At 39.2% G+C, this 27533-nt stretch overlaps 1 protein-coding gene across 4 annotated transcripts in view; it reads left to right on the top strand.

Annotated features, from left to right (window-relative positions):
• The window catches only part of IGSF11 (immunoglobulin superfamily member 11), a 137078-nt gene extending 110098 nt beyond the window's left edge, over positions 1-26980 (top strand). For 3 of the 4 annotated variants that reach the window (XM_073893792.1, XM_073893791.1, XM_025868798.2), the window contains exons 2-7: positions 2110-2273; positions 3688-3895; positions 6696-6851; positions 22142-22264; positions 23049-23199; positions 24654-26980. In XM_073893792.1, coding sequence (XP_073749893.1) covers positions 2110-2273; positions 3688-3895; positions 6696-6851; positions 22142-22264; positions 23049-23199; positions 24654-25098 — 1247 coding nt within the window. In that variant the 3' untranslated portion in view covers positions 25099-26980. The remainder of the gene's footprint in view (positions 1-2109; positions 2274-3687; positions 3896-6695; positions 6852-22141; positions 22265-23048; positions 23200-24653) is intronic. The other variant, XM_025868793.2, reaches the window with a different exon arrangement.
• The last annotated feature ends 553 nt before the right edge of the window (positions 26981-27533 follow it).

Below are 27533 nucleotides of genomic sequence, written 5' to 3'. Positions count from 1 at the left end.
GAAATTTATAGAGTTGTACAACCATCTAACAATCCAGTTTTGGAAGTTTTCCATCATCCTAGAAAGTTCCAATGAACGTATTTCCATCAATCCCTCATGCAACCACTGATTTGCTTCTTATCTTTTTAGATGTGCCTTTTCTGGGCATTTCACGTAAATAGAATCATACAGTATATAGTCTTTCATGCCTGGCTTCTTACATTTAGCAAAATGGTTTTGAGAAGCTCATCCATGTTGTATCAGTAGCTTGTGGTTTTTTATTTCTGAGTGATGTTTCACTGTATGGGTATACCACATTTTGTTTTTGTCCACTAACCAGTTGATGGATATTTCTATTATTTCTGTTTGGGGGTGTGATATCAATAATTCTACCATGAACATTTGTGGTCTTTCTGTGATGTATATCTTCACTGTACTTGGGTAGATTCCTAGGGGTGAAATTGCTGGGTTGTTATGTTATATTCTCACCAGCGTTGAATGAGGATTCTAGTTTCTCTACATCCTTATAAAAACTTGGTTTTGTCTTGATGACAGCCATTCCACTGCCGTGTAACGGTATCTTATTGTGGTTTTAATATGCAGTTTCCTAATAAGTAATAATGTTAAGCATCTTTCCATGTGCTTATTACTTTTTCTAAATGTTTATTCCAATATTTTACCCATTTTGATGTTGGGTTGTCTTTTCATTATTGAGTGGTAATAGTTCTCTATATGTTCTATATTTGAGTCCTTTATCAGATGTGTGAATTACAGATACTTTTTCCCAGCCTGTACCTTGGCTTTTTGTTTTCTTAATTAAATCTTTTGAAGCACAGAAGTTTTTAAAATTGTAGTGAAATCCAGCTTTTTATTTTATTTTTATGCTTTATGGTCCTGGTGACTTATCTGAGACTTCTTTGACTAAACCAGAGTCACAAAGATTTTCTCCTATGTTTATTTCTAGAAGTTTTATAGCTTTAGCTGTTACATTGAGGTCTGTGATACATTTTGAGTTGATTTTTGTGTATGCTTGAGGTAAGGGTCTGAGTTATTTTGTTGCATATTACTATCGAGTTGTTCCAATACCATTTATTGAAAAGACATATTTTCCCCCATTTAATTGTCTTGTACCTTTGTTGAAAGGCATTTTACTAAAAATATAAGGGTTTATTTCAGAACTCTCAATCCTGTGCCATTTATCTGGTGGTCTATCTTTATGCTAGTTCCACACTGTCTTTTTTTAATATTTTATTTATTCATTTATTTGAGAGAGAGAATGAGATAGAGAGAGCATGAGAGGGGGGAGGGTCAGAGGGAGAAGCAGACTCCCTGCTCAGCAGGGAGCCCGATGCAGGACTCGATCCTGGGACTCCAGGATCATGACCTGAGCCGAAGGCAGTCGCTTAACCAACTGAGCCACCCAGGCGCCCTACACTGTCTTGACTATAGCTCTGTAGCAAGTTTTGAAATCAGTGTGAATTCTCCAGATTTGTTCCTATTTTTCAATATTATTTTGGCTATTCTAGTTCTTTGCCTTTTCATGTGTTTTAGAATTAGTAAATAGCTACAAAAAGACTGCTGGGATTTTGATTGGGATTGCTCTGACTTTATAGATCATTTTAGAGAGAATGGAATTTACCAATCCATGAACATTGCATATCTGTCCATTTTTGGTCTTATTTGATTCCTTTCATTAGCATTTTATAGTTTTTAGTATATAGATCTTACACATATTTTGTTAGATTTATATGTAAACATTTAATTTTAAGTGTGCTATCGTAATGATGCTCTTAAAAAATTAATTTCTTATCTCTCTTCACCATTGCAATTTTGCTCAAACCCTATCAGTCATCTTCTCCCATGTTGTATTTGAATCTGGCCAAATACCAGCTACTTACTTTCTTACAAAATAAAGTAAGTAGCTGTTAAAATTTTTCATTTGTGGTTTCTAAGAGATAAAGGGATGAACAATTTTTATTATTTTGAGTCAGTGATTGGTCAGTAGTTGTTCAGTAAGACTGTCATGTTAGTCTGCTTACATTCCTAATAACGTAACACACAAACCTTTTCTCAAGAGGTTTGGTCTGTTGGGAAAGGGTGAGCACATAACCTTTCTTCTTTCCTCTTCAGGTGTCGCAGCTTCCCTGGAAGTTTCCGAGAGCCCTGGGAGTATCCAGGTGGCCCGGGGCCAGACGGCAGTCCTGCCCTGTACCTTCACTACCAGCGCTGCCCTCATTAACCTCAATGTCATTTGGATGGTCATTCCTCTCTCCAACGCTAATCAGCCTGAGCAGGTACTTTTGTTCATTCCATGCTACCTCTCAAACGTTAATCTTTTCAGAAGAGGTGGGTAGAAAAGCATCCTGAGTACATATTTGATTTCTAGAATAAGGTAGCACTTTCAGTGAGCCTATGCTGTTTTAAATCTTACTCCTGTGTTGTTAGTCAACTATCAGAAGAGTTTATCCTCTTTTTAAGAGACTTTTTTTTCCTTTTTTTAACAGATGTCAAGGGACTCCTTCTGAGAATTTTATGTAGGAATCTGGAATTTTATCAAAAGGCATTGCTGATAGGAAATACCAAGACAGAAAAAGCAAAGTATACTTTGACAGGAAGGGACTGACACTGACACAGGTGGATGAGAGTATGTTTTAGAGACTGATAATGTTAAGGAAGTAACATTAGATAGCAGTACTTGATTTATTTGGCTAATTTCACAAGTGTTTTAAAATAAACACAGTCAGGCATGCTAGCCAGCCTCAAAGAGTCTCAGATAAATTAGGGTACATGAAAACAGAAGCTACTACCCAATTACAGGTAAAAGACCCATAATTTGTATTAACCATTGCAGAAAATGATGCTCAGAAAATTAATGAATAGTAATCATGATTATACCTTCATTCCCAAAGATAATTTATTACCGTTATGAAGCTTTACTGCTTCAGTAAGCTTATTACTGACTAAAAATATGTGATAAGCTAAATTTTCTGATATGAATTCAAATATGTATATTTAATAGGAGCTTTTTTTGTTTCTTCAAACCATGGAATTTATTATAATTAAACTGAACCTTTGAGATTTTATTCAACCTTATCATTTTAGGAGGTAACGAAAGACTTGGCTGTAACAAACAAAGACTTGTTTGTTACTCAAACATTTACAGATAGAGCTGAAATAGAACCAAGTTTTCATTCTCAGCCCACAAGGCTTTTTGTAACACCATCCTGAGTCCTGTCTCATGAATAGTTAACTTAGATAATAGAAATTGACGAAAGAAGAGTCATGGACCTACAACTCTTCTTCCCTTTTATGACATTCATTTATAATCAGGCTATGACTATGATCTATCGTTTTGTCACTCTACTAAGCATGAGAATGGAGTACTGATTTTTTAAACTTTTTATTTTGGAATTATTTGAATAAAAATATTTACGGGCTGATAGTAGGATTGCATTCAAGACATATTCTATATTGTGATGACTTAGACAAGGGAACAGTGTTATTCCAACTTGGGATATGAGAATTTAGAATCCCAGAATATACCTATGCACTGGTGCTGTAGTAACAAGTGGGTGACAACTATAAGATGAGAAATTCAGTTTTCCGATGTTTGGTGCAGTCCACTATCTACCAGTTGGTTATTGTTATGTGCTATGTGTCTAGAAGGGGGTGTAGTGGCTTATTTATTTATTTTGCTTTCTTTTTCAGGTCATTCTGTATCAGGGTGGACAGATGTTTGATGGTGCCCCCCGGTTCCATGGTAGGGTAGGATTTACAGGCACCATGCCAGCCACCAACGTCTCTATCTTCATTAATAACACTCAACTATCAGATACAGGCACCTACCAATGTTTGGTCAATAACCTTCCAGATAGAGGGGGCAGAAACATTGGGGTCACCGGTCTCACAGTTTTAGGTGAGTGATGGGATGTTCCAGGCACCTTGGTTTTGCTTATGATACGACTTTTCTCTTGAGCGTATTTATTTCTGCCCATCCTTCTACACATTTGCTCTGATCATGTCCTTTTCCAGTCTCCTCTCCTGTCTGCCCTGTTTGGACTCTGCTTCTCTCTGCTTTTTACACATCATCTTCACATCCGTTTCTCCACTTCTGGTGGCTCTCTAAATCTTCTTAAATGATTTGTTCTGAAAGTGGAGAAAGGGTGTAAAATACCATCACAAGTGGCCTCTCGCTTTTCTCCAGCGTTTACGGGATAGGACTTATCGTTGAGAGTAAGTTAAATCAAGAATCATTTATTCTGAGTACGAAGTAGAAGTTTCAGCACATGTGAGAAGAAAATGATTATTGCACGTCTACGTAACACTGAGTAGGCTCCCCACAGTTCTCGGCTTACACCTCATGTCCTGGTATAATTTCAGTAAGACCTCCTTTTACTCTGAAAAGTCTAAGAATGGTAAGTTATTTGATCAATTTGGTCTTAGTACTGAGACCATACAGATTTAGGGCCTTTTTCAAGGTGGCATAGACAATGAACAATAAAGCTAAGATTAAAATGTAGATCTCTTGTCTCAACCGGGTACTTCTCCCATTATACGGTATAGTTAGACTATCTCATACTAAATTAAGTCCATTCTAAACATGTTTTATTTCTCACTTCTGCCTCTGAAATAAAACACTGCCTCCTAAATGCATACTTGTGGTAGAGAAGGCTGATGCTCTTGATTGTCCTCCATCCTATTCATGTCTCAGAATCTACTCCCTCATCCTTGGCAAATTTTGCCCTTCCGTTTCCCTCCCATTGTTGAGTTATTTGAGAATATCAGTACTGAGGCTTTTTGCCATTTTCCCTTTTTGGGTGACAAAATGCTATAGCCTTGGTGCCTTGTTTTCCTAGTCTTCAAACAAAATAAGAAAACTAAGGACCGGGTTGGGGATTTCTATCCTAGAAATACTGTAATATGGTTAAAATTGTAGAATTTTTAATTATATTATTTTTATATCATGTATGTTACATTATATTTTATATGTTGTATATTTATATAGAATGTTTAATACAGATTTTTATTAAATATGGAGATTTAAAAATGCTTGAGTACTGAATACAGAGTATTGATGGAATTTCAATGTTTTTCTGATGTTTATACCTCTAAGTTAGATAACTGTCTTCCCACAGTATCTAAGTTTATTTTTTCATTTTTTAAAGGAAGAGAAAAAGTGCCTTAATTTATCTTATAGTTACTGCTACCTTCAAAGAATTATTTTGGGTTTCCTTGACAGCATCATAGTGGCAACGATGAAGGCAGTAATTGAGGAGATTGGTTTACGCCATCACAGCAGTTATGATTCTCTGAGATTTTTTACTTTTCCTACCTTATACCCTTTCATTGTTCTCTCTGCCCCCACCTGCTTTCTTTCCTGGCGCCTATGTCTACTGCACTTACCTTTTATGCATTCATACATTCATTTTTGAAAGGTTGAACACATTTGTTGAAAAGTCATTAAGCAAGTAGTACATCATCACTTGGATTTAAACTTTACTTCTTATGTACCCCAGCATGGGACTCCAAGCTGTGGGCTTAGTTTATATTTTTATTTGCTTGCATTCTTCTTGCAAAGCACCACCTTCTTCCTTTACTGCTCTTTTTGGGTAATTTTTTATTTCATGTCCTTTGTGTCCTTATCTGCCTTAACATGTCCACTGAGTTACGACCAAGCAGTAGACATACGTGAACCTTACTCTAACTTCCCACACTACAAAGCAGAATAATATAAATTAGGCCTGTCTGGTTTTTGTTTGTAAAGTAACAAAGAACCTTGTTCAGAGAATAGCTACCCGGGTCATTGGTTGCTCTTCCTTGAAATATCTTTTCTAAAAGTGGCTTCTTTCAGGAATTAAAAATATTTTTTAATTGTGGTAAAATACACACAACATGAAACTTGCCATCTTGGCCAGTTTTTAAGCGTACAGTTCTGTGGTGTTAGGTACATTCACATTGCCGTGCAACCAATCTCCAGCACTCTTCATCTTGCAAAACTAAAACTCTGTGCTCATGGGAGCACCTGGGTGGCTCAGCCGGTTAAAACTGTGCTCATTAAACAACATTTCCTTCTCCTACCAGCCGTGGGTAACCACTTTTTTATTTTCTGTTTCTGTGGATTTGACTACTCTAGGTGCCTCACAGAAGGAGAATAATTCTCTTTTTATGACCACCTTATTTCACTTAGCATAATATTCTCAAGGTTCATCCATGCTGTAGTATGTGTCAGAATTCCCTTCCTAGTCAAGGCTGAATAATGTTTCATAGTATGTATGTACCACATTTTGTCTATCTGTTCATCCATCCGTGGACACTTGGGCTGTTTCCTTTGGCCTCTGTGAATCATGCTGCTGCATACATGTGTGTGCTCACTAATGTCTCTGAAGGCCACCTGTGGGCCTAAAGACCTTAAACGTTCTTCTTTAGAGGAAGGAGAATGAAACCAAGACCATAAGATTCCTTGAAAATAGAATGAAAGGGTGTAGCCCCTTTTACATGTTTGCCCCCTGCGAGCTGAAGTTGGGCGTCCTGCACCTGTGCCCAAGCTCCGTGAATAGTACCTGACAAGCCACAGGCTTCCCTCATGTGGTAGTCTTCTGGTATGTGTCCTACAAACATTGTTGTCTGAGGTTCCAGCACCCTGAATGTTGATGTCCTTTCCGTCATCAGTTGGCTTACAGTAAATGCATCTTTATTCCTTACTCTTCCTATTATAGTTCCCCCTTCTGCCCCACACTGCCAAATCCAAGGATCCCAGGATATTGGCAGCGATGTCATCCTGCTCTGCAGCTCAGAGGAGGGCATCCCTCGGCCAACTTACCTTTGGGAGAAGTTAGACAATACCCTCAAACTACCTCCAACAGCCACTCAGGGTATGTATGGTGTTGCTTTACCCATTTGATCAGTTACCATGCAAAATTAAAATTCTAAGACTCATGAAGTAATTAAGTTTAATAGATTTTGAAAAATAACACACTGTATCTGTAACTGCTAAAAAGCTATCTAAATCATTTTGTGTTTTCAACTTTAAAGAGAATAAAACATTTTCTCTCTCATGTGCTGCCTTTATGTATCTCATCCAGTGGTAACTATATATGGAAATTCCATTCTATTACAGTGAAGATTTAAAATAGCTAAATGGTGCCTTCTTTATATTGTTAACTGTAAAATAATCCTTGAAGTTTATAACTGAGAAGCCACTTTCTTCTTGAGGCACAGTTGCCTGTTTTAGTATGAGAAACATCAGCATGATCATGGGGGGCGGTCAATCATCCTGTTTTCAGCCTCAAGTCTAGTTGGAGGAAGAAGATGGGAAAGAGAACAGGAAAAGATCTCAGATCCTGGGAGAACCAGGAGTTGATCCCACCAAACAGGTAAAGAAGGAGGAGACATGAGTGTCATCGATGATTTTCTACATGTAAATCGAGCAATTTAAATTGGTTAATAAAGGAAATACTCTAGAAAATTTGAGGAATACTGATAAAATAGAATGAGGGAAAATTACAGCATTGTATATAAAATTTTCTATTCCAACAAAATAAAATTTAGCGGCCTTGAGTGTTGTATCATCTGTGATACAGGGTATGTTCCTTGTAGCATTCTCAGGGCACGTGTATAAATCTTAAGTTAAAGAGTTGGCAGTTAATGAAGGGGTCCCAAACAACCTGAATTATTGCTGATAAGCTTGAATCCTATTGATGGTCGATGGCTGTCATTGAAACGCAAAGTCCTAACTTGTGTGGTAAAGGTAGCATATGAAAGAACCAGGGCCACCAGCCCTGTAAGAGCCTGTAAGGTTTCTGTAAGAATCCCAACAGAAATATTAATGGACCTTTCCATCATTTTTTAATTTACTCAGCCCAAAATTAATTATTTAAAAAAACTTCTCAGTGACAGGGGCATAATAACTTCTGGCTTACTCTGGTAATGATTACTGCAATACCGTCGTTCCCCATGGATTGCTAAATTGCTAAATGTTTCAGCCACACTGTGGGGTAAATAGCTTTTTTTGTGAACTAACTTGTTAATCTCACTATTTACATGTAAGTAGCATGTTTAATCTAGCTCTTGTGTTGAAATCCTGAAAACCATATTTAAATTCCAGATTTTTCCAGTATGTATTTCCAGTGACAGTTTACCTCTCTGGGCCTGTGTAGCCTTTTTTTAAAATAAGGGGATTAAATAATCATTTCCAATGTTCTTTGTATCAGCACTAAGATTCTATGATTTATATTAAAAACATTTCTGTGAAATATTGGACTGGGTTTGGAATTACAAGTGAATGCTTAAGAGTGGTTGTTTGTATGTAAGTTGAGAAATACACTGTAGAAAGAGCCTGTCACATCTCTTTGTCTTTGAATAAGTGTATCAGTCAAGTTTTTTGGTATCTTCTTTGCAACTTAAATATTTTTTAGTACTTTAGGTAGGAAAGTGAACTTGAATGCTAAAGAAGAAAATGTTTGGCTTTTGTAATTCAAACTCTGGATTACTTATCAGAATTACTTTGAATAACTTCATTTATCATAATGTACATTAAGTGAATCAGATTTTTTATTTAAATTTACCTCTTGGTACTGATATTAATAAAATAGATCTTAAAATAGTATATAATACTAAAATAACAGATTTTAAAAACACTTTACTAATATGTTTGCAGGTGTTTAATATAAACTCAAGATGTATTCTCTGAGAAAAGAATATTTGACATCAGGGAAGAGCACTCTAGAAGTCAAATTAGTAACAGGGGCATAATATTTGGGGATTAGAATTGTCCTTGTGTGTAGGGGCTAGCTTGAAGGAGCTCCTTTTGGCCAAATCTGGGACAATTTGAAAATTAAAATAAATATATAATCTATTGAATAAAATGAAAATCCCCGAATCCTTGCTGATATGCATAAATAAATGGGAGAGAAGGAAATGTGTTTTCTTAGGGTTAGAATGACAACTAATGTTTGTAGAAGGAACAGTGGAGTTTGAAAATCACCATTGGTGTCAAAATAGTGGGCAAAAGTTTGATGAGGAACTAGATATTTACATAGTTCCAAAGTGTGCCCCCACATATTCCTTATTAATTATAAGATAACTTTATAATGGAGAGACCTGGTTGATAACGACTTTAACCGAGTGATCAAAGTGAACATTACCAATACTGTTAGAAACTGATATCCTGTGCCTACTAATATATGTATGCCTTGAGGAGGACACAGCATCATTTCTGTGGTATTCTTGTTACAAACACATAATCTGAATCCAGTCATGAGGAAACATCAAACAGAGGTGAAGACAAAACTGTTCCAGATTGAAAGAGACCAAGGAGTTAAGAAAATACAATGCAGAATCCTGGATTAGAATCTGGACAGGGGAAGAAAGAGCCAGAAAGGACATTACTGGTACAGTTGATGGAATCTGAGTGTACACTGTAGATTGGGTAATACTACTGTATTGATGTTAAATTTCTTCACTTTGGAACTTGTACTGTGATTATGTAAAGAACGTCTTTGTTCTTAGGAAATATGAAGTACTGTTTGGCCTGTGCTTCTAAGGTCTGCACAACTTGCCCAGGTTTCAGTAAGTGTCTGGGTCTGTGTCACAGTTCACCAACACCTGCCTCAGTGGTTCTCAACTGGGACAGTTTTATTTGGCAGTATATGGAGACATTTTTGGTTATCACAACTGATACAAGAGGGTGCTACCAGCAGCTAGTGGGTAGGGGCTAGGGATGCCACCATAATAAAGAATTATCTGGCCCATGGGGCACCTGGGTGGCTCAGTTATTGAGCATCCAGCTCTTGATTTCCGTTCAGATCATGATCTCATGGGTTGTGAGATTGAGCCCGATTTCAGGCTCCATGCTCAGCACAGTCTGCTTTCCCTCTCCCTGTGTTCTTCCCTCCCCCCCAACTTGTTCTCTTTCTCTCAAATAAAATCTGAGAAAAAATAGAAAAGAATTATCTGGCCCAAAATGCCAATGAGTGAATGACATTAATATATTTTCTAATGTTAAATATCCTTGCATTTCTGGAATAAAGTCTATATGATTGTGATTATTTTTTAATAAACTGCTCCATTTGGTATGGTAACATTTTAATAGAATTTTTGCATTTGTGATCATAAGTGAGAATGGCTTATGGTTTTTTTTTTCTGTCTTCCATTGCCCTGGTTCAATTTTAGTACCAGATTATATAAGGGTCTCATAAAATGAGTTAGGCAGTTTTCCCTCTTTTTCTATACTCTGATAATAGTATGAATAAGATGGAGATTATTTGATGATTTTGTAAATTTGCCTATAAAAGCTGTACCTTGCTGTTATATTTTGTTGGTAGATTTTTGACTACTGACTACTGTTGGTAGGTATTTTTCTAGTGATATGAGTTTACTTAGATTTTCTGTATCTTCTCTATTTTTTCTTTTTTTAAAAGATTTTATGTATTTGAGAGAGAAAAAGAGTGCATGCATAACTGGGGAGGGGAGGGGCAGAGGGAGAGGGAGAAACAGACCCCCCACTGAGCAGGGAGCCCCATCTAGGGCTCCATCCCAGGACCCTGAGATCATGACCTCAGCTGAAGGCAGATGCTTAACCGGTTGAGCCACCCAGGTACCCCCTTCTCTATTTTTCTAGAAAACATCTTTTTTTTTTGTCTGAGTTTATACATATTGGCATCAAGTTGTTCATATATTCTATGAAGTCAGGAGAATGTAGTTAAGAGTGCAGGTTCTGGAGTCAGAGGATGTGATTTGGAATCCTGGCTCCAGGGGTGACTGGTAATGTGACCTTGTGCCTTAGTTTTCTTACATGTAAAATGGACACAATAATACTAATTCCCTCACAGGGGTGGAATAAAGATTAAATGAAAACATGTGCAAAGCTTTTAGAACAGCATTTGGCATGAATAAGCATTTAATAAATACTAATGTTTTTATTATCATTAGTATTATTTTCTTGTATATTTTAAAACTCTGTTATATTTCCTTTTTCATTATTCTGTTTATGCTTTTTCATCTTTATTTTTTGGATCAATCTTGTTAAATCAAGCTTTCGATTTTATACTTTTGTATACTGATATTCTGTTGTTCATTTATTCATTCAACAAATATATGGTAGACACCTACTAGGTTCCAGACACTGTTCTAGCTGCTGGAGATAGAGTGGAGTACAGAACAGAAATGCTTCTTTCATTGATAGAACTTACTTTCTAGTGGGTGGAGACTGAATGTAACGAATCAGTAAATCACAGTTTATTATCATATGATGCCTTCTGGGGGGAAAACATGGAGGAAGGTAAAATGGATTCGTTGGGGCATGAGTTCTGCTGCAATGTTGAATAAAGTGCTTAGGGTAAATCTCACCAAGAGGATGATAACCTAAGGATGATGTAAAAATGATGAAAGAATGAGCTTTGTGAATATGGGGGCTGGAGAGTATTCCAGGCAGAGGGAACAGCCATCTGAAGGCCCTGAGGCCAGAATGCGCCTTGTGTTTTGGATGAACAGCACAGAGGCCAGTGTGTTTTGAGTGGAGCAAGTGAAGCAGAGGATAGTGAGAGCTATGATGTCCAGTTACAGGTGCTAGGATGGAGATACAGGCACACCTCATAGATATTGTGGGTGTAGTTGCAGACCACCATAATAAAGCAAATATCATAGTAAAGTGGGTCAAGTGAATTCTTTGGTTTCCCAGTGCATGTAAAAGTTATGTTTGCATTGTACTGTAGTCTGTCAAGTGTGCAATAGCATTATCTCTAAAAAAACAATGCATGTACCTTCATTTAAAAGTACTTTATTTCTAAACTATGCCAACCGTCATCTGAGCTTTCAGTGAGTTACTATCCTTTTGCTTGTAGAAGGTCTTGGCTCCGTCTTGATGGCTGCTGACTGATGAGGGTGGTGGTTGAGGGTTAGTGTGGCTGTGGCAGTTTCTCACGATAAGACAACAGTGAAGTTCGCCACATTGATGGTCTCTTCCTTTCATGAATGCTGTCTTTGTAGCATGTGATGCTCTTTTGATAGCATTTTACCCACAGAACTTCCTTCAAAATTGGAATCAGTTCTCTCAAACCCTGCCACTGTCATGTCATGTGAGTTTATGTCAGAGTCTGAATCCTTTGTCGTTGTTTCAGCAGTCTTCACAGCATCTTCACCACGAGTAGATTCTCTCTCAAGAAACCACTTTCTTTGCTGATGCATAGGAAGCAGCTGCTCATCCTTTAAGAATTCTATCATGAGATTGCCCCAATTCAGTCACATCTTCAGCTCCGCTTCTAATTCTACCACATCTGTACTTACTTCCTCCACTGGGGTCTTGAACCCCTCAAAGTCGTCCATGAGGGTTGGACTCAACTTCTTCTAAATTCTGTTAAGCTATTTGACTTCTTCCTATGAATCATGAATGTTTTTAACGGCTTCTAGAATGGTGACTCCTTTCCGGACTCAGATCCATCAGAGGAATCACTACCTATAGCCCCTACAGCCTTATGAAATGTATTTCTTAAATAGTAAGACTTGAAAGTCAGAAGTGCTCCTTAATCCATGGTTGGCAGAATGGATGTTGTATTAGCAGGCACAGAAACAACATTAACCATGTTGTCTATCTCCATCAGAGCTCTTGGATGACCAGATACATTGTCAGTGAGCAGTGATATATATGTGTATGTGTATATATGTGTGTGTGTGTGTGTGTGTGTGTGTGTGTGTGTATTATATATATATATATATATATATATTATCTGACAGAGAGGGACAGCGAGAGAGGGAACACAAGCAGGGAGAGTGGGAGAGGAAGAAGCATGCTTCCTGCGGAGCAGGGAGCCCGATGCGGGGCTCGATCCCAGGACCCTGGGATCATGACCTGAGCTGAAGGCAGACGCCTAATGGCTGAGCCACCCAGGCGCCCCGAGCAGTGATATTTTGAAAGGAATCTTTTTTTTCTGAGCAGTAGGTCTCAACAGTGGGCTTAAAATAGTAAACCATGTTGTAAACCATGTAAACCTAGATGTGCTATCATCTAGGCTTTGTTGTTCCCTTTATAGAGCACAGGCAGAGTAGATTTAGGGTAATTCCTAAGGGCCCTAGGATTTTCAGAATGGTAAATGAGCACTGGTTTCAGCTTAAAGTCACCAGCTGCATTAGCCCCTAACCAAAGAGTCAGCCTGTCCTTTGCAGTTTTGAAGCCAGGCATTGACTTCTATTTATGAAAGTCCTAACTGGCATCTTCTTCCAGTAGAAGACTATTTTGACTACTTTGAAAATCTGTTGTTTAGTGTGGCCACCGTCATGAATGATCTGAGCTAGATCTTCTGGAAAACTTGCTGCAGCTTCTCCATCAGCACCTGCTGCTTCCCCTTACACTTTCATGTTATGGAGATGGCTTCTTCCTTAAACCTCATGAACCCACCTCTGCTGGCTTCCAGCTTTTCTTCTGCAGCCTCTTCACCTCACTCAGCCTTCCTAGAATTGACGAGAGTTAGGGTCCTGCTCTGGATTAGGCTTTGGCTTAAGGGAATGTTATTGCTGGTTTGATGTTCTACCCAGACCACTCAAACATTCTCAGTATCAGCAGTAAAGCTGTTTTGCTTTCTTGTCACTCATTTGTTCACTGGAGTAGCACTTATAATTTCCCCCAAGAGTTTTCCCTTCATATTAACAACTTGGCCGACTGTTTGGTGCAAGAGGCCTAACTTTTGACTTATCTCGGCTTTCAACATGCCTTTTTCACTAAGCTTAATCATTTCTAGTTTTTGATTTAAAGTAGAGAAGTGTGGCTCTTCCTTTCACTTGAACACTTAGAAGCCATAGTAGGGTTATTAATTAGCCTGTCTCAGGGAAGAAGGAGACCTGGAGTGAGGGAGAGAGATGGGAGAATGGCCAGTCACTGGAGCAAAACCTTTGTCCATTAAGTGTACTGTCTTATATGGGTGCACCTCATGGCACCCCCAAACAATTACAATAGTAACATCAAAGATCACCATAACCAATATAATAATAATGAAAATGTTTGAAATATTGTGAAAATTACCACAAGGTGACACAGACACAAACTGAGCAGATGCTCTTGGAGAATGCTACCAATACACTTGTTCAACCCAAGGTTGCCACAATCCATCAATTTGTAAAAAATGCAGTTATCTGTGAAGTACAATAAAACAAGGTATGGCTGTGTATATAATGAGAAACTTGTTAATTGTATTATTCAGATATTGTTTATCTTCACCAATGTCTTATCTGTTTCAGTTATTATTTTATGAGAGAGATGTGTTTAAAAGTCACACAGGATTGTGGATTTGTCACTTTGTCCTTGCAGTTATTGCCAATTTTTTTTAACACACCCCCAGTTATTTGTCATTATCTGCTTACAGAGTGTTATATCGCCCTGATTTTCTATGCTTAATATGCATTTTTGCCTTATTTTAATTGTTATTAAAATTCCTACAATAGGTTTCTTTGGTTAATTTTGCTGGTATGTTTCTATTTTATGGTTCATTTACTTTCAGGTTTCCATGTTTTAAGTCTTAGGTGTATTGCTTGTAAGCAGCATGTGTTTGGATTTAATCTGGTTTTCAATCTACAATCTGAGAGCCTCGTTCTTTGATTGGATCCATTTATGTGAATTGTGATAATGGATATAGTTTGATTAATTTCTAATATTTTATGTTTTTTATCTATCAAGCTTTTTCTTTTGCCCTTTCTCCATACCGTCTACTGATTATTTCAGTGTTTTTTTTTTTAATCATGCCTTTTTCCTTCATTGTTCCTAAGGAATTGTCATCCTTTCATAATTTAATACAGTGAAGAGAAGTGATTAACTCTCCTGCTTGCTGCTTGCTTGAGAACTCTGCAGAACTTAGTATGGAGAACTTAGATGGAGCAGGAGAGTGTCTCAAACATTACGGTAGTAACACTGTCATCTTACCAAGTTTGTCCAGTGTCTACATACAAAGCACTGCAATTCTTTTGCCACATTTGAAGCCTCAGGAATCTTGATTCTCCTTGAATTGCCACTGCTAATTCCCTTCCCAGTGAGTGTTTCCATAATTCTTTCATGGGGAGTAATATAGTTCTCACCCACTTCAGCTGCTGAATAAATAGGTACTTATTTCCTCCTTATCAAGATGTTATTCTGACTGAAGGCAAATTTTTCCTGTTTTTGCCCTCTGACATAAAGAAGCAGACCCCGTGCAATGTTCAGTCCTCCCTCTTTAAAAATTAAATACCAGTAATTGTCACAACTATATTGATTTGTTTATGCAGTTGTCCATTCTTTGAATATATGTGTGCCTATGTATGCATATGTACACACACAGACCCAACCCTTATTCTGTGTAACTACTTAAGGGTAGGGTGTTTGGGAAAGTAGAGAAATAGAAACATAGAGATGTATCTTTATTCTAGAGTTCACTGTTTAATGGAGAGACAGAGATAGGTAATTTTAGTATACTGAATATCAGATGCTATAAACGTGTTTACTGTTAACCTTTATTCTCCCCCAAAGAGTCTAGGAAGAACTTTATAGGGAAAGAGTTTCCTGAAAAGAAATGCATCTTAAAGGATGAGGAGAAGTTTTACCAGGTAAAAGGGGATATTATTAGTAGAGGGAGCCATGCAAAAAAAATCCTGCAAATGTAAAAGTTTGATGCTTTTAGGTGAGAAAAATATATGAAGCTGACATAAAGATTCATGAGGGTTTGGTGAGGGAGAAGGTTGGAAAGTTCAGATCCAGATTGTGAAAAGCATTGTATAGCATTCAGGGGGTTTGGGCGTTGTCTTTGAGACTGTGGGTGTTCCCAGGCATTCATAAAGCAAGAAAAGATATCCAGATCTGCATTTTAGAAACAGCTGCAGCAGTCAGGGTGTGCGATTGATAGCCTGGTCATAGATGTGAGACCTTGATAATAGCTCCATCATGAAAGGAAGAGAACTGGAACTAAGGCCCTTGTGATGGGGATGGAGAAGGGACGGGGAGGTGTGGAGGGTAGGATTCAGGAGAGACTGAAGACAAAAAATCAACAAGACATGGGACTCGGAGAAGAGTCAGAGTTAACTCAGATTTCTGTTTTAGGCCCATTGAATGAATAACAACTGTATTAACTCAGAGAAGGAATACTTAAGATTTGCTTAAGGAAGGTAGTGAGTGAGTTAGTGGTCCTCCGGGGGCCAAGGTAATGATAAAAGGTAACATTTCTTGAGCACTAAGTACTATTCTCTGAGAATTAAAGCTTAACAGTCAACATAGAGATATATTGATTCAAAAGAATCCACTGATGTCAAATTAAAAGCAAGAACACTCAGAGTCAACATTTTCTGGGAACCTGGACAGAAGTGAGTAGGAGAGAAGCTGTCATGATCTGATTTAATCGGTCTTGCTTGTAGCTGTTGCCATGTTGTAAGTGTGTAGTTGTGCCCCAGTCTGTTGCTAATGGTGAGTCAGTCTTGCAAGTAAATATTAATAAGTTTATATACATAGTATATTTTATACACATGCCATGTGAGTGGTATTTGGGAAATAAGAAGTTTTAAAAGCAAAAGAAGTCCTTAGCTTGGTAATTTTGATGTGTGATTCCATGTAATGTTAATACTGGGGGTTCCAAATATTACATTATTCACATATTGCCCAGTAATGTTCATCATTGTTTTCCGGTGTTTGAATATTTGCTCTGGACTTCAGTTCTTTGTAAATACTTCAATAGCAGAAATGCAAAGAGAAGAAGTTGGGAATGTTGGTTTGGAAATACACTGACATGAAATCAAATGAATTTAAAATCTGAATTGGCAATAGTGGTATCTGTTTCAATGGCAAAGCGAAAGCAGAGCAAACAGAAAATATTTTCATTATTAAATAAATAAAAAAAAGAGCTAATAGGAAGCAGCATGTATCTTAATGTGTGCCTCAAAGATACTTTGGATAGTCTCTTAATGGGGACAGATTCTTTCCCTGTCCTTTCTTCATCTACATCTTAATTCAACAAATATCAACTCAAAAATGAAATAAAATTTTCTATGTCTGGAATATTTGGCATGAAAAAAGATCAAGATTATTGGATAGTACACTTAGTGCTACATAGTGTTTTAAGATTTTCTTTTAGAATGACAGTTTAAATATTAAGTATTTGTGATATCTTTGAATTTTTAAATAGATTTTAATTTGGCCTTTATTTTGTGATATTCCCTTTTTTTTACTATTTTTTAATTATTAAATGTATCAGGTTGAGAATATTCTTACATAGTATTGAAGTATATACTTTTGTACTAACAATTGGTTCAAATAACAAGAAATCATGTATTCATTATTATTTTTTTATTACAGGGTATTTCTGGAACTTTTTTTCTTAAGATTTTATTTATTTTTTGACAGAGAGAGAGACAGTGTAGAGGAACACAAGCAGGGGGAGTGGGAGAGGGAGAAGCAGGCTTCCCGCATGCGGGGCTCGATCCCAGGACCCTGAGATCATGACCTGAGCCTAAGGCAGACGCTTAATGACTGAGCCACCCAGGTGTCCCACTTCTGGAACTTTTATATAAGAAATGATTGACTTTATTATTATGGCCACTCATTACTCCAAAGTACATAAATCATATAAAAGTATAGACTAATTCATGATTTAGGAATTCCTGTCTCTCAGCCTCAGATCCTGAGTATTAATATCTGTTGGGGATTTGGAGACATCCAACATTTTCCCAATTTCTTGACTGATTTTCCATATGATTCAGAAATATATGTAAGTTTCCCAAGTGATGCCAGCATGGAATTCCTATACCGAAGCTTTATCAGGCACTATACTCTGCTGTTGCGCATATTACCTCATTTCCCCCTCACGGTGACCCACAATATGGAGGCTAGGTTGGTAGCTCTGCTTCACACGTGAGGAAACCAGCTGGTAGGTGGTAGGGCGGATCCCAGCCCAGGCTGTCTGAGCCTAGAACACATGCTCTTTGTCAGCGCACCATCCCCGAGGCAGTCAGAAATATGGTTCTGGCCTAAGGAAAAAGGATGGATGTGGAAATGGACACTTATGTTTATTCCGCTGTAGTTCTGAAGGGCATCCTAGGCCAACTGCATCGTTCTTGTGAACTGACCGTGGGCTGCGATGTCATGTGTGCTTTCCAAACTGTGGTTCCACACAGTTGAACTTTACCTATCCTTAAAAGAAAGAAGATCATAAGAACATTTGTTTTCTAACTTCGGTTCAACAAATTACTTCTGCACCAGAGCAGACCCAGTGAAGTGACAGATTGAGTTGAAGAATTAGTCCTTTTCACTTGAGGAAGAGCCCTGTGCTTGTGGCTGGAAGCACCCTGGTGCTGGCTCAGGAGGGGCTCCCGTCTGCTCTTTGCCTTCACTACACAAACAGCCCTGTCCTGCTTCTGGCTAATCCTCTCTTATCTATGTGCCTCCTTCCCTGGTTACATTCTGAGTTAGCTCTAGCATGCTATGTCAGCCTCAGTCAGGAAGAATTTGTTCCATCAATCTGCATGTGCTGTCTGTGTTGATAGAGATAAAAGGAAGAACAGTGACTTCACCTTTTAAAAATAACCTTTTGAAAGCAAGAATCTTTAAAGTTTACCTCTTTCTACATGCCAGAATGCTTCTTTGTTCAGCTGTTAAAAGTTTCCCAAATTATCTCTGTGAAAAGGTCAACAACATTACTGGTTTGGTGTGAGCTGATCAAATTCCTAGAATTTCAGGGCTTAGGAAGACAGCACCACAGTGTTTGGAATTGTAGGGCTGGTTGCCCAGAGATTATGGTTTTCTTGCCTGGTGACATCTGGTAATGTATTGAAGATGGAGTTGGGCAGACAGCTTAGTTTAACACTAGCTGCAGTGTAACATTGCATAGTTAGGAAACATCCTGCCGATGCACCCTATGGAATACTGTGGTTTAAAATGCCTTACTAGAAAACCAAGCGTATGTATGGGGCCTATAAGCTTTGGACACAGACCTGATTTTATAGATTTCTGTACTGTGTAATCTTGAATAAATTGTGTGGCTTCTCTGAGCTTTTTCATCTTTGAAAAGTAGGGAATAGAAAACCTAGGATTTTTTTTTTAGCTTTTTATTTGAATTCCAGTATAGTTAACATACAGTGTTATATTAGTTTCTGGTGTACAATATAGTGATTCAACAATTCCATTCATCACCCAGGGCTCATCAGGTTAAGTGTGCTATTTAATCCCCTTCACCTATTTCACCCATCTCCCACCCACTTCCCCTCTGGTAACCCTCAGTTTGTTCTCTATATAAAACCTAGGATTTTTTTAAAAGATTTTATTTATTTATTTGTCAGAGAGAGAGAGAGAAAGAGCACAAGCAGGAGGAGTGGCAGGCAGAGGGAGAAACAGGCTCCCTGCTGAGCAGGGAGCCCGACGCGGGACTTGATCCCAGGATCCTGGGATCATGACCTGAGCCGAAGGCAGCTGCTTAACCAACTGAGCCACCCAGGCGTCCCTTAAAACCTAGGATTTTGACAATTAGATGATACAGATGTATAACTCTTAGTACAGTACATATGGTACACAGTAGACACTAAAGAAAAGGTAACTCCTTTATTTATTGAGCACCTTCCTGTGTGCCAGGTATCTTCTAAGGATGATGATGCAGTGATGAACAATACAAACCCAGCCCTCCCCCCCTTTTTTAGAGAGAGAACAGGGGAGAGGCAGAGGGAGAGAATCTCAAACAGACTCCCCACTGAGCACAGAGCCCGATGAGGGGCTCGATCCCACCACCCTGAGATCATGACCTGATCCAAAATCAAGTGTCGAAGGCTCAACTGACTGAGCCACCCAGGGGCCCCCACTGCCCCTTCTTTTAATGAGACAATAGGCAAGAAATGACACCAAATGGGGTTAAGTGCCAGCACTAGAGAATACATGGTGCTGAAGGGGGCATTTGATGAAGGCCTGGGAAAGCAAGTCAAAAACAAAGGAGGAGAAAACAATTTCCTCTCAGACTGGCCCAACTATTGAGTGAATTCACTGAAAGGCTCTCACACATTGGTAGCCCTCAGAGTTGTTTGTTAAGGAAAAGGAAGTAATACACAAGTGCAAACAAAGTAAGCACTGAATATATTGACTTGGTGTGTCCAGTACAATTCAAATGTCCAAATTCTTCGAGCGTCATGTTCTGAATAAGTAAGATACCCATCTAATGTGGATTTGACCCTTTAAATGTTCCCATTAGGGGCGCATGGGTGGCTCAATTGGTTAAACCTCTGCCTTCAGCTCAGGTCATGATCCCAGGGTCCTGGGATAGAGTTCTGCATCGGGCTTCCTGCTCGGCTGGGAGCCTGCTTCTCCCTCTCCTTCTACTGCTCCCCCTGCTTCTGCTCTCTCACTCTCTCTGTCAAATAAATAAATAAAATCTTAAAAAAAAAAAAGAAAAAAATGTTCCTATTAGAAACCAGAAACAAAAGCAAGAAAAAAATGTTCTTTCCTTGGCTTGTTTATTTAAGTTAATTCCAGAAAGGTGCTCAATACATAATTATTTCTTAAATGACTTAACCAATAAATGCATGCAGTGCTGTGGTTAGGTTTGCTTTTGCTGATCCATCTTTGGCCTTTGCTCTAGATAGAATTGAAGATTGCCAGCAGAAACAAGATAATGTTAGTTTCACGTAAAAATAGCCCAGGGTAGGGGGAGCTCCAGGTGTTGCCCTAGGAGCACATGGACTTGGTGCCAGAAACGTGCCATCAGTAGGCTTTCCACTTCTAAATTTGCAGCTATTTTGAGTGGTTGAGATGACTGTAGTGTTATGTTCTGCCTAAGGGAGGCAGGGAAGCGTAGAGCTTAGATGTAAGACAGCACCCCGTCTAATTCCCATTTTGTGTCACTAGCTGTATAACCTTATTAGTCTCCTTACCTGTTCAGTGGGATGAGTAATAATACCTCATAGCGTCGTTGTAAAGATTAAGATAATACTATAGGGGCACCTGGGTGGCTCAGTCGGTTAAGCGTCTGCCTTCGGCTCAGGTCATGATCCCAGGGTCCTGGGATCGAGCCCCACATCGGGCTCCCTGCTCTGCGGGAAGCCTGCTTCTCCCTCTCCCTCTGCCTGCCACTCTGCCTACTTATGATCTCTCTCTCTTTCTCTCTGTCAAATAAATAAAATCTTAAAAAAAAGATAATACTATAAAAGCTTAACCAATGCTTGGCACATAGTAATAGCAACTATTAATCTTAGTTTTTTATTATTACTATAATTTGCATTTTATTTACAAGAAATAATCTATGCTAATGTTCATGAACTAATAAAATATGAACTACTGAAACATTTCTGAGTAATATCAGTGTGGTGGTCCTGAAAATGCCCTGCTCATCCCCTGCTGTGGAGAACACAGTTGACAGACAGCCCCAACTGCTTCCTCCAGAATCTACCACTGCTTTGCACCCAGACCAGGTTTCACCAGGGCTGCTCCCAACCAGTGACTGGGCAGAGTGAGCCTGCGAATGCAGTCCTATTCCTGCAAGGTGTAGGACTCCTCTAACAGGTGATTTTAGTGCCGGGCCTCCCCCGCAGCCTGATGGAGACTTCCCTAACATGATGCTGCAATCTGAGATGCTCCCTGTCTGGCCCTCCTTCCTTGCCTCTCCTCTTCACAGGGTCCAAACCCGCATTGCAGTCAGAGGCTCTCCCACCCTCCCCAGCTTCCTCTCCCACTTCCTGAACTAGAATTTCTTCCACTAAACCTTTGACTTATCTTGGTGTCTGCTTCGTGGAGGATCTGGGCTTATAGTTAATATAGTTGTTGGAAGTAACAGTCGACACCCTTGAGCACAGAGTGGATGTTTTCTCCATCAAGTATAAAGTGAACATGACTGTAATGAGTTTAGCTTCATCTTTAGGTTGTCGCATTTCCTCGGAATTGAAATTTGGTGTTACTGATCATAGATTCTCTAGGACAGGCCTTAGCCACTGTTTCCTCAGGAAGGGCTACCCACAATTAGGACCTCAGACTAATCGTCAGATTAAGTTGTAATATTGCACTTAGGAAGGGCCTCCATGTCTTTGGGTCTTTAATGTGATGTGATTTTAGTCTTTTCATGAACCAAGAGAATCTCCTCGACAAAGGCTATGGATGACTCTTCAGTGTTTATTTTTGTGGTTTCCTGCTGATTTCTTTGGTTTTCTAATTTTTTTCCCCCTACCTGCTCACTTATGATTTTTGTGACAGACCAGGTCCAGGGGACAGTTACCATCCGGAACATCAGTGCTCTGTCTTCAGGCCTGTACCAGTGCGTGGCTTCGAATGCCATCGGAACCAGCACCTGTCTGTTGGATCTCCAGGTTATTTCACGTAAGTATATAAAATTCTGGAACACCAAGATCTTTGTTAAACCAGGGAATGAAAAGTTTCTTTTAATTGTTTTTAGGTTGTTTGAAGATAAAATAGAAATTCTTTTGGTTTTATTAATTATTGAAATGTTCTATAAATGTATTAGTATACTTTTCAGCCTCAGCAATATGACATCTTTATGGCAGAATGTCTTTCTCCTCAGGGTCATTAGAATAAAGTCAGTTGCTTGTCTTCAAGTGATTGCATAGTACTATTGACATTATAAAAACTTGTAATTATCTCATGTCCGCGGTGAGACCTTCTTGTATTTTCTCCTTATCCCTTTATAGCTGCTTAATTGTTGGGTGGCCAGGTCATAAATAAGCAGTGCAGAAATTTTCTCTTTATTTGAGAATTCTGGGTTATTTGAATTCCACTTAAAAAAGTAGTGACCTGGTTGGGCTGAGGTGAGCATTATCCCACTGGTTGCCGGGGTTCCTCTGGGCAGATCAGACAGGTGAGCATCTTTGGCCTGTTCTGCTCTAAGTGTGGCTCTACTGATGTGGTGAGTCCTACACTGTTCGCTCATTCAGCAAGTGTCTGTGAGCCTACTGTGTGTGAGTCCACAGAAGGTTAACCAGCGTTTAATTTTATAAGGACGCAACACTTTAGGCGATTTCGTGAATTTTAAGACGATTCCGTGGTAAACTGACATATTTATGAAGTTGCATGAATGTATGCTATTTCTCTCTCTCTCTCTCTCTTTTTTTTTGTTCTTTAAATCTACCTTAAATATATTTTGCAGCCCAGCCCAGGAGCATTGGACTAATAGCTGGAGCCATTGGCACTGGTGCAGTTATTATCATTTTTTGCATTGCACTAATTTTAGGGGCATTCTTTTACTGGAGAAGCAAAAATAAAGAGGAGGAGGAAGAAGAAATTCCTAATGAAATAAGGTTTGTGTGTCAGACAATTTGTCCTACATGGCCAGTGTCTGTATTTCTATTAATTTTGGCAGCTAAGATTTCTTTGCTAATCCAATGGCTGTGATGGCCAAGATAGTTAAAGTAGCCACGTCATATTTTCTTGTATATTATATCGCTTTTCCTCATGATACTGCTCGGCTTTATTTACTGGATCATGAAAGGGGAAGAGGGTCCAATATGTGCCCAACTAGGAGGACACATGTGAAGAATTCCTTCACCACCCGTAGTTCCAAGATGGGTGGGGTTAAGGTGGCTGCCACAGAAGAAAAGTTAGTTTAGGAAATGTGGTTGACATTGGCATTTATAACAGAAGCTAGAAGGAACACCCCAAGAGCATACCCGTACCTGTGTACACAGCTCGGCCAAAGCAGTATGGCTTGCTGTGAGAGACAGTTCAGTCTCCACATCTTCAGAAAACAATGTGAAAATCATCTTTAAAGAAAAATGACTCTTGGCATATTGTGGGGATAGAGGAGTTCAAGCTCTGTCTCACATTGCACCACATCATATCCTTGTCGAAAACGCTTTAATGACTCCAGTCTACTTAGCATGATCCACACAGCCCTTCAGGATCTGACCTTCCCCTGCTTCCCTGATCCTCTCTCACCACTTCCACAGTCACTGGTGTTCCAGTCTGTTCCGTAGCTGCTCATGCCTCAGGGTCTTTGCTCAAGCCTCCACCCTCTTCCAGCACCAAACATCCACCTCTTTGCTAAATTCCTTGATCTGATTCAAGACCTCCTCACAGAAGTTGACTCTCGTCCCTGTCGAACCTTTCAGACTTGGAGATGTTCTTGCATTGATTGGCACTCTTGTTTGGCCATAGGCTTCTGGGGTATAGGAGCTGTGTCTTTTTTTATTTTTATTTTTTTACATGAAACATCTAGTAGAATGCCTGGTACTCAATAAATGTTGAATGTATTAGTTAACATCTTAAGTTAAATTAGTGACTTATCTTAGCCTCTTGTAATTCTTTACACAACAAGCTCAGTGTCTTTCTTCAAGGTCTGTTTTCCTATTTAGAGCTATATATATATATATAGATAGATAGATAGATAGATAGATAGATAGATAGGTAGGTAGATACCCATACATATATACATACACACACATATATATTCACACACATTTTTTTTCAGTTATATTGGAAAGTATAGTCTGAGACATTTGACATTACTTTTTCTACCCTTGGCTATTGAGAAACGGAGGGAACATTTTTCTTGAGCATTGTCTCAAAGGGAATGAGTGTCAGAGCCGAGGCCACCAGGGCTGATGTGTTTGCTTTCATGATAGTCTGGTCTGTTCTGAGGGTTTGTATCTCACAGACATACTGGCCTTAGCAGAAGATGCAAGAGTCCTGGGCAGGAGGGTAGGGTGACATTCAAGTAAATCCTGATGACAACTTTATTTTTATTCCTTTTCAGAGAGGATGATCTTCCACCTAAATGTTCTTCTTCTGCCAAAGCATTTCACACCGAGATATCCTCTTCAGAGAACAACACATTGACCTCTTCCAATACCTACAACAGTCGATACTGGAGCAACAATCCCAAAGTTCCCAGGAACACGGAGACCTTCAACCACTTCAGTGACTTACGCCAGTCTTTCTCTCTCCACTCAGGCAATGCCAACATCCCATCCATCTATGCTAATGGGACCCACGTGGTCCCAGCTCCGCCTAAGACTCTAGTAGTGACAGCCAACAGAGGGTCATCCCCGCAGGTGGTGTCCAGGAGCAATGGCTCAGTCAGCAGGAAGCCTTGGCTTCAGCATACACACTCGTACACCATCAGCCAAGCAACACTTGAGCGAATTGGTGCTGTCCCTGTCATGGTGCCAGCCCAGAGTCGGGCTGGGTCCTTGGTATAGTACCTGGGCGGACAGAGTGTTCATAACAGGGTCAGTGGAGTGCCCCATGCAGGGGGAGGGGGGTGAGCAAGTGCGGGGAAAGAAACACTTTCCTTATAAGGATACTAGTAAAAAGCACAAAGGAAAAGGCAATGCTGTTACCTGGCCAGTGAAATTTGTGACATGAACTGGAATTCTTCATCTTGAAGACTCGTTTCCCCACCACAGATGTCCCAGCATTCTGTTCAAAAAACTGGATCTCAAAGATGTGCCAAGCCAAGAAAAAAGATATAAGAGCAGAATAGCACTTAAAACCCAAACTACAGTCCAGATGGGCTTGTTCTGTAATTCATGCCTAACTTAATTATTTTTCAAGAGACTAAAGTGCCAGGTGAAGTTTAAATAATGAAATTATTTAAAAATATAGTTGTCTTTATAAAAAATAATGAGCAACCCTGGGATCATCGTGGTTCCCTCTTTGTCTAGAGGGCTTAATGGCATGAATGGTTCATATTGGTCCCAACAGGGCTGGCTCTTGTATCCTAGAATCAAAACTTTTTTACACAAACAAAATTCAGTAAGAAATGGAGGAAAACAAAGGAAACTTCTCTGAGAAGCCCCTTCCTATTTATTTATTTATGTCTTCCTAAACCATGAATTTCATATTTGGAATATTGCTATATTGACAGATTCTTGCCTGTCTGCGTTTTTCTAGGGTCTGTTCTGGGTCCATGATAATTACCGCTCATTATTTCCTGGAAAAATATTTTTTTATAAGAAAACTATTGTTTTTTAAAAAAAAATACATGAGAGGCATAGGGCTAGGAAAGAAAAGATTATTATTAACAGCACGTTCAGTGACTGTGTTTGTGGGGATCTGCGGGAGGCCCATCGCGCGGGTGAAGGAGCTGGGTTGAATGGGCCACGTAGAACCAGGAAGGCAGGTGTGAGGGACTGGAGCCTTCCTGGCAGCCTCTGAACAGGGCTGGCCGGGGCTCCCTGTCTATCACAGTGGGTTACCCTTAATGAAGGCAGCACCTGATGCCTTTTGCACTGAGGGAGATAACTTTCTCCTTGTTTGACAAGTGGAGGTTAGTAGGTTGTTACAGGGAGGGCAGGAGTTGTTCTGTTGTTTCCAAAATAATCCTTTTTGCAAGAGAGATAAGATTAAGACAAAAGGGATGCCTTCAAGAATGCTCCTGGGAGGGTCTGCCCTATGTTTGTCACAGCTCAGGGTTGCAGTTCTGCCCAAATGCATTTTACACCACTGTAAAGAGACTCCTTCTGTGATTAATTACCTGGCTTGGCTGGCCTTGGAGTTCAGCAGATAATTTACAAACTCCCCACTCGTGTCTTGTGCTGTGTGGATCTGGGCATACTTGTATCGGGGACTGTCTCGCCTTAATCACACTTTAAGCAGCACAGAAATGATTTCATCCCAGAACCGTTCTCTGAATTACTTACGAGGCCGACCTCATGGTTCGATAAGAGCATCATTTTTTTCCCTAGGATGTCTCTCACTCCCTCTTTGCACCATGCCTTCTGCCCTCTTTTCCTGCAAAAATAGTCGTCACGGGGAGTGGCTTCCTGATTCTCAGACCCATTTTAATAAATGGAAACCAGCAGCTGCTGCGTATGCTGTTTTCTGGGAGGGCTAAGCTCAGAACCTAACCATTGCAGCCATTTCGATATTGATGAGATGCTGAATTTATGTTAGCGTTACTTATTTTTTCCATGTGATGGTTCTTGACTTTGTAAAAATTTAAATAAATGAATGTCTATACTTTTTATAAAGAAGAGTGAAAATACCATGACAGAAAAGATGCTATCAGATGTTGTTTAGAAAGCATTTATCTTGCATTTCTTTATTCTTTCTAATTATCTAAAATTCAATAAAAGTTTATTCATATAAAAACACGTTGTCATTAATTGTCATATATTAATGGGTTTATGAGTTTATATTTTGTGTTCTTTTTAATGTTACAAGAATTTTCCATTCTGTTAAAAAAGTATACGTAATAATTTTAATGAGCAAATAGTACTCTAGAAATTATTTTACCTTACTCTTCTTGTTAGAAATTTGAGTCCAGTTCTCATGTGTATGACTGAGATGTAATGACCTTTTCATGCATGAGCAATTTTCCTCTTTCCCAGTCTGAAGTTCATGAGACCAGGGCCGTGACTGCTTTTTTTTACTCTGAATCCCTCACCTAGCACAGTGCCTACTATAGGTATTGAGTGGGTGAATGACTGATGATTTCTAAACTGAGTTGCAAAGTTCCAATACAGAAAGTTATGATCATGATTGCAGCTCTCTTCCTTTGTTTTAACTTTTTGTTTTTTTTTTTTTAGAAAGAGCTCGCATGAGTGGGGAGGGGCACAGGAAGAGGGAGAGAGAGAATCCCGATGCAGGGCTCAGTGCCACAACCCTGAGATCATGACCTGAGCCGAAATTA

The sequence above is a fragment of the Callorhinus ursinus genome, unplaced genomic scaffold (assembly GCF_003265705.2).
Source record: "Callorhinus ursinus isolate GAN/ISIS: 27379988/994484 unplaced genomic scaffold, GSC_fseal_2.0 scaffold1, whole genome shotgun sequence".
Lineage (NCBI taxonomy): Eukaryota > Metazoa > Chordata > Mammalia > Carnivora > Otariidae > Callorhinus > Callorhinus ursinus.
Note: the sequence above shows the minus strand (reverse complement) of the source record. Positions and strands in the feature narration are given on the sequence as shown.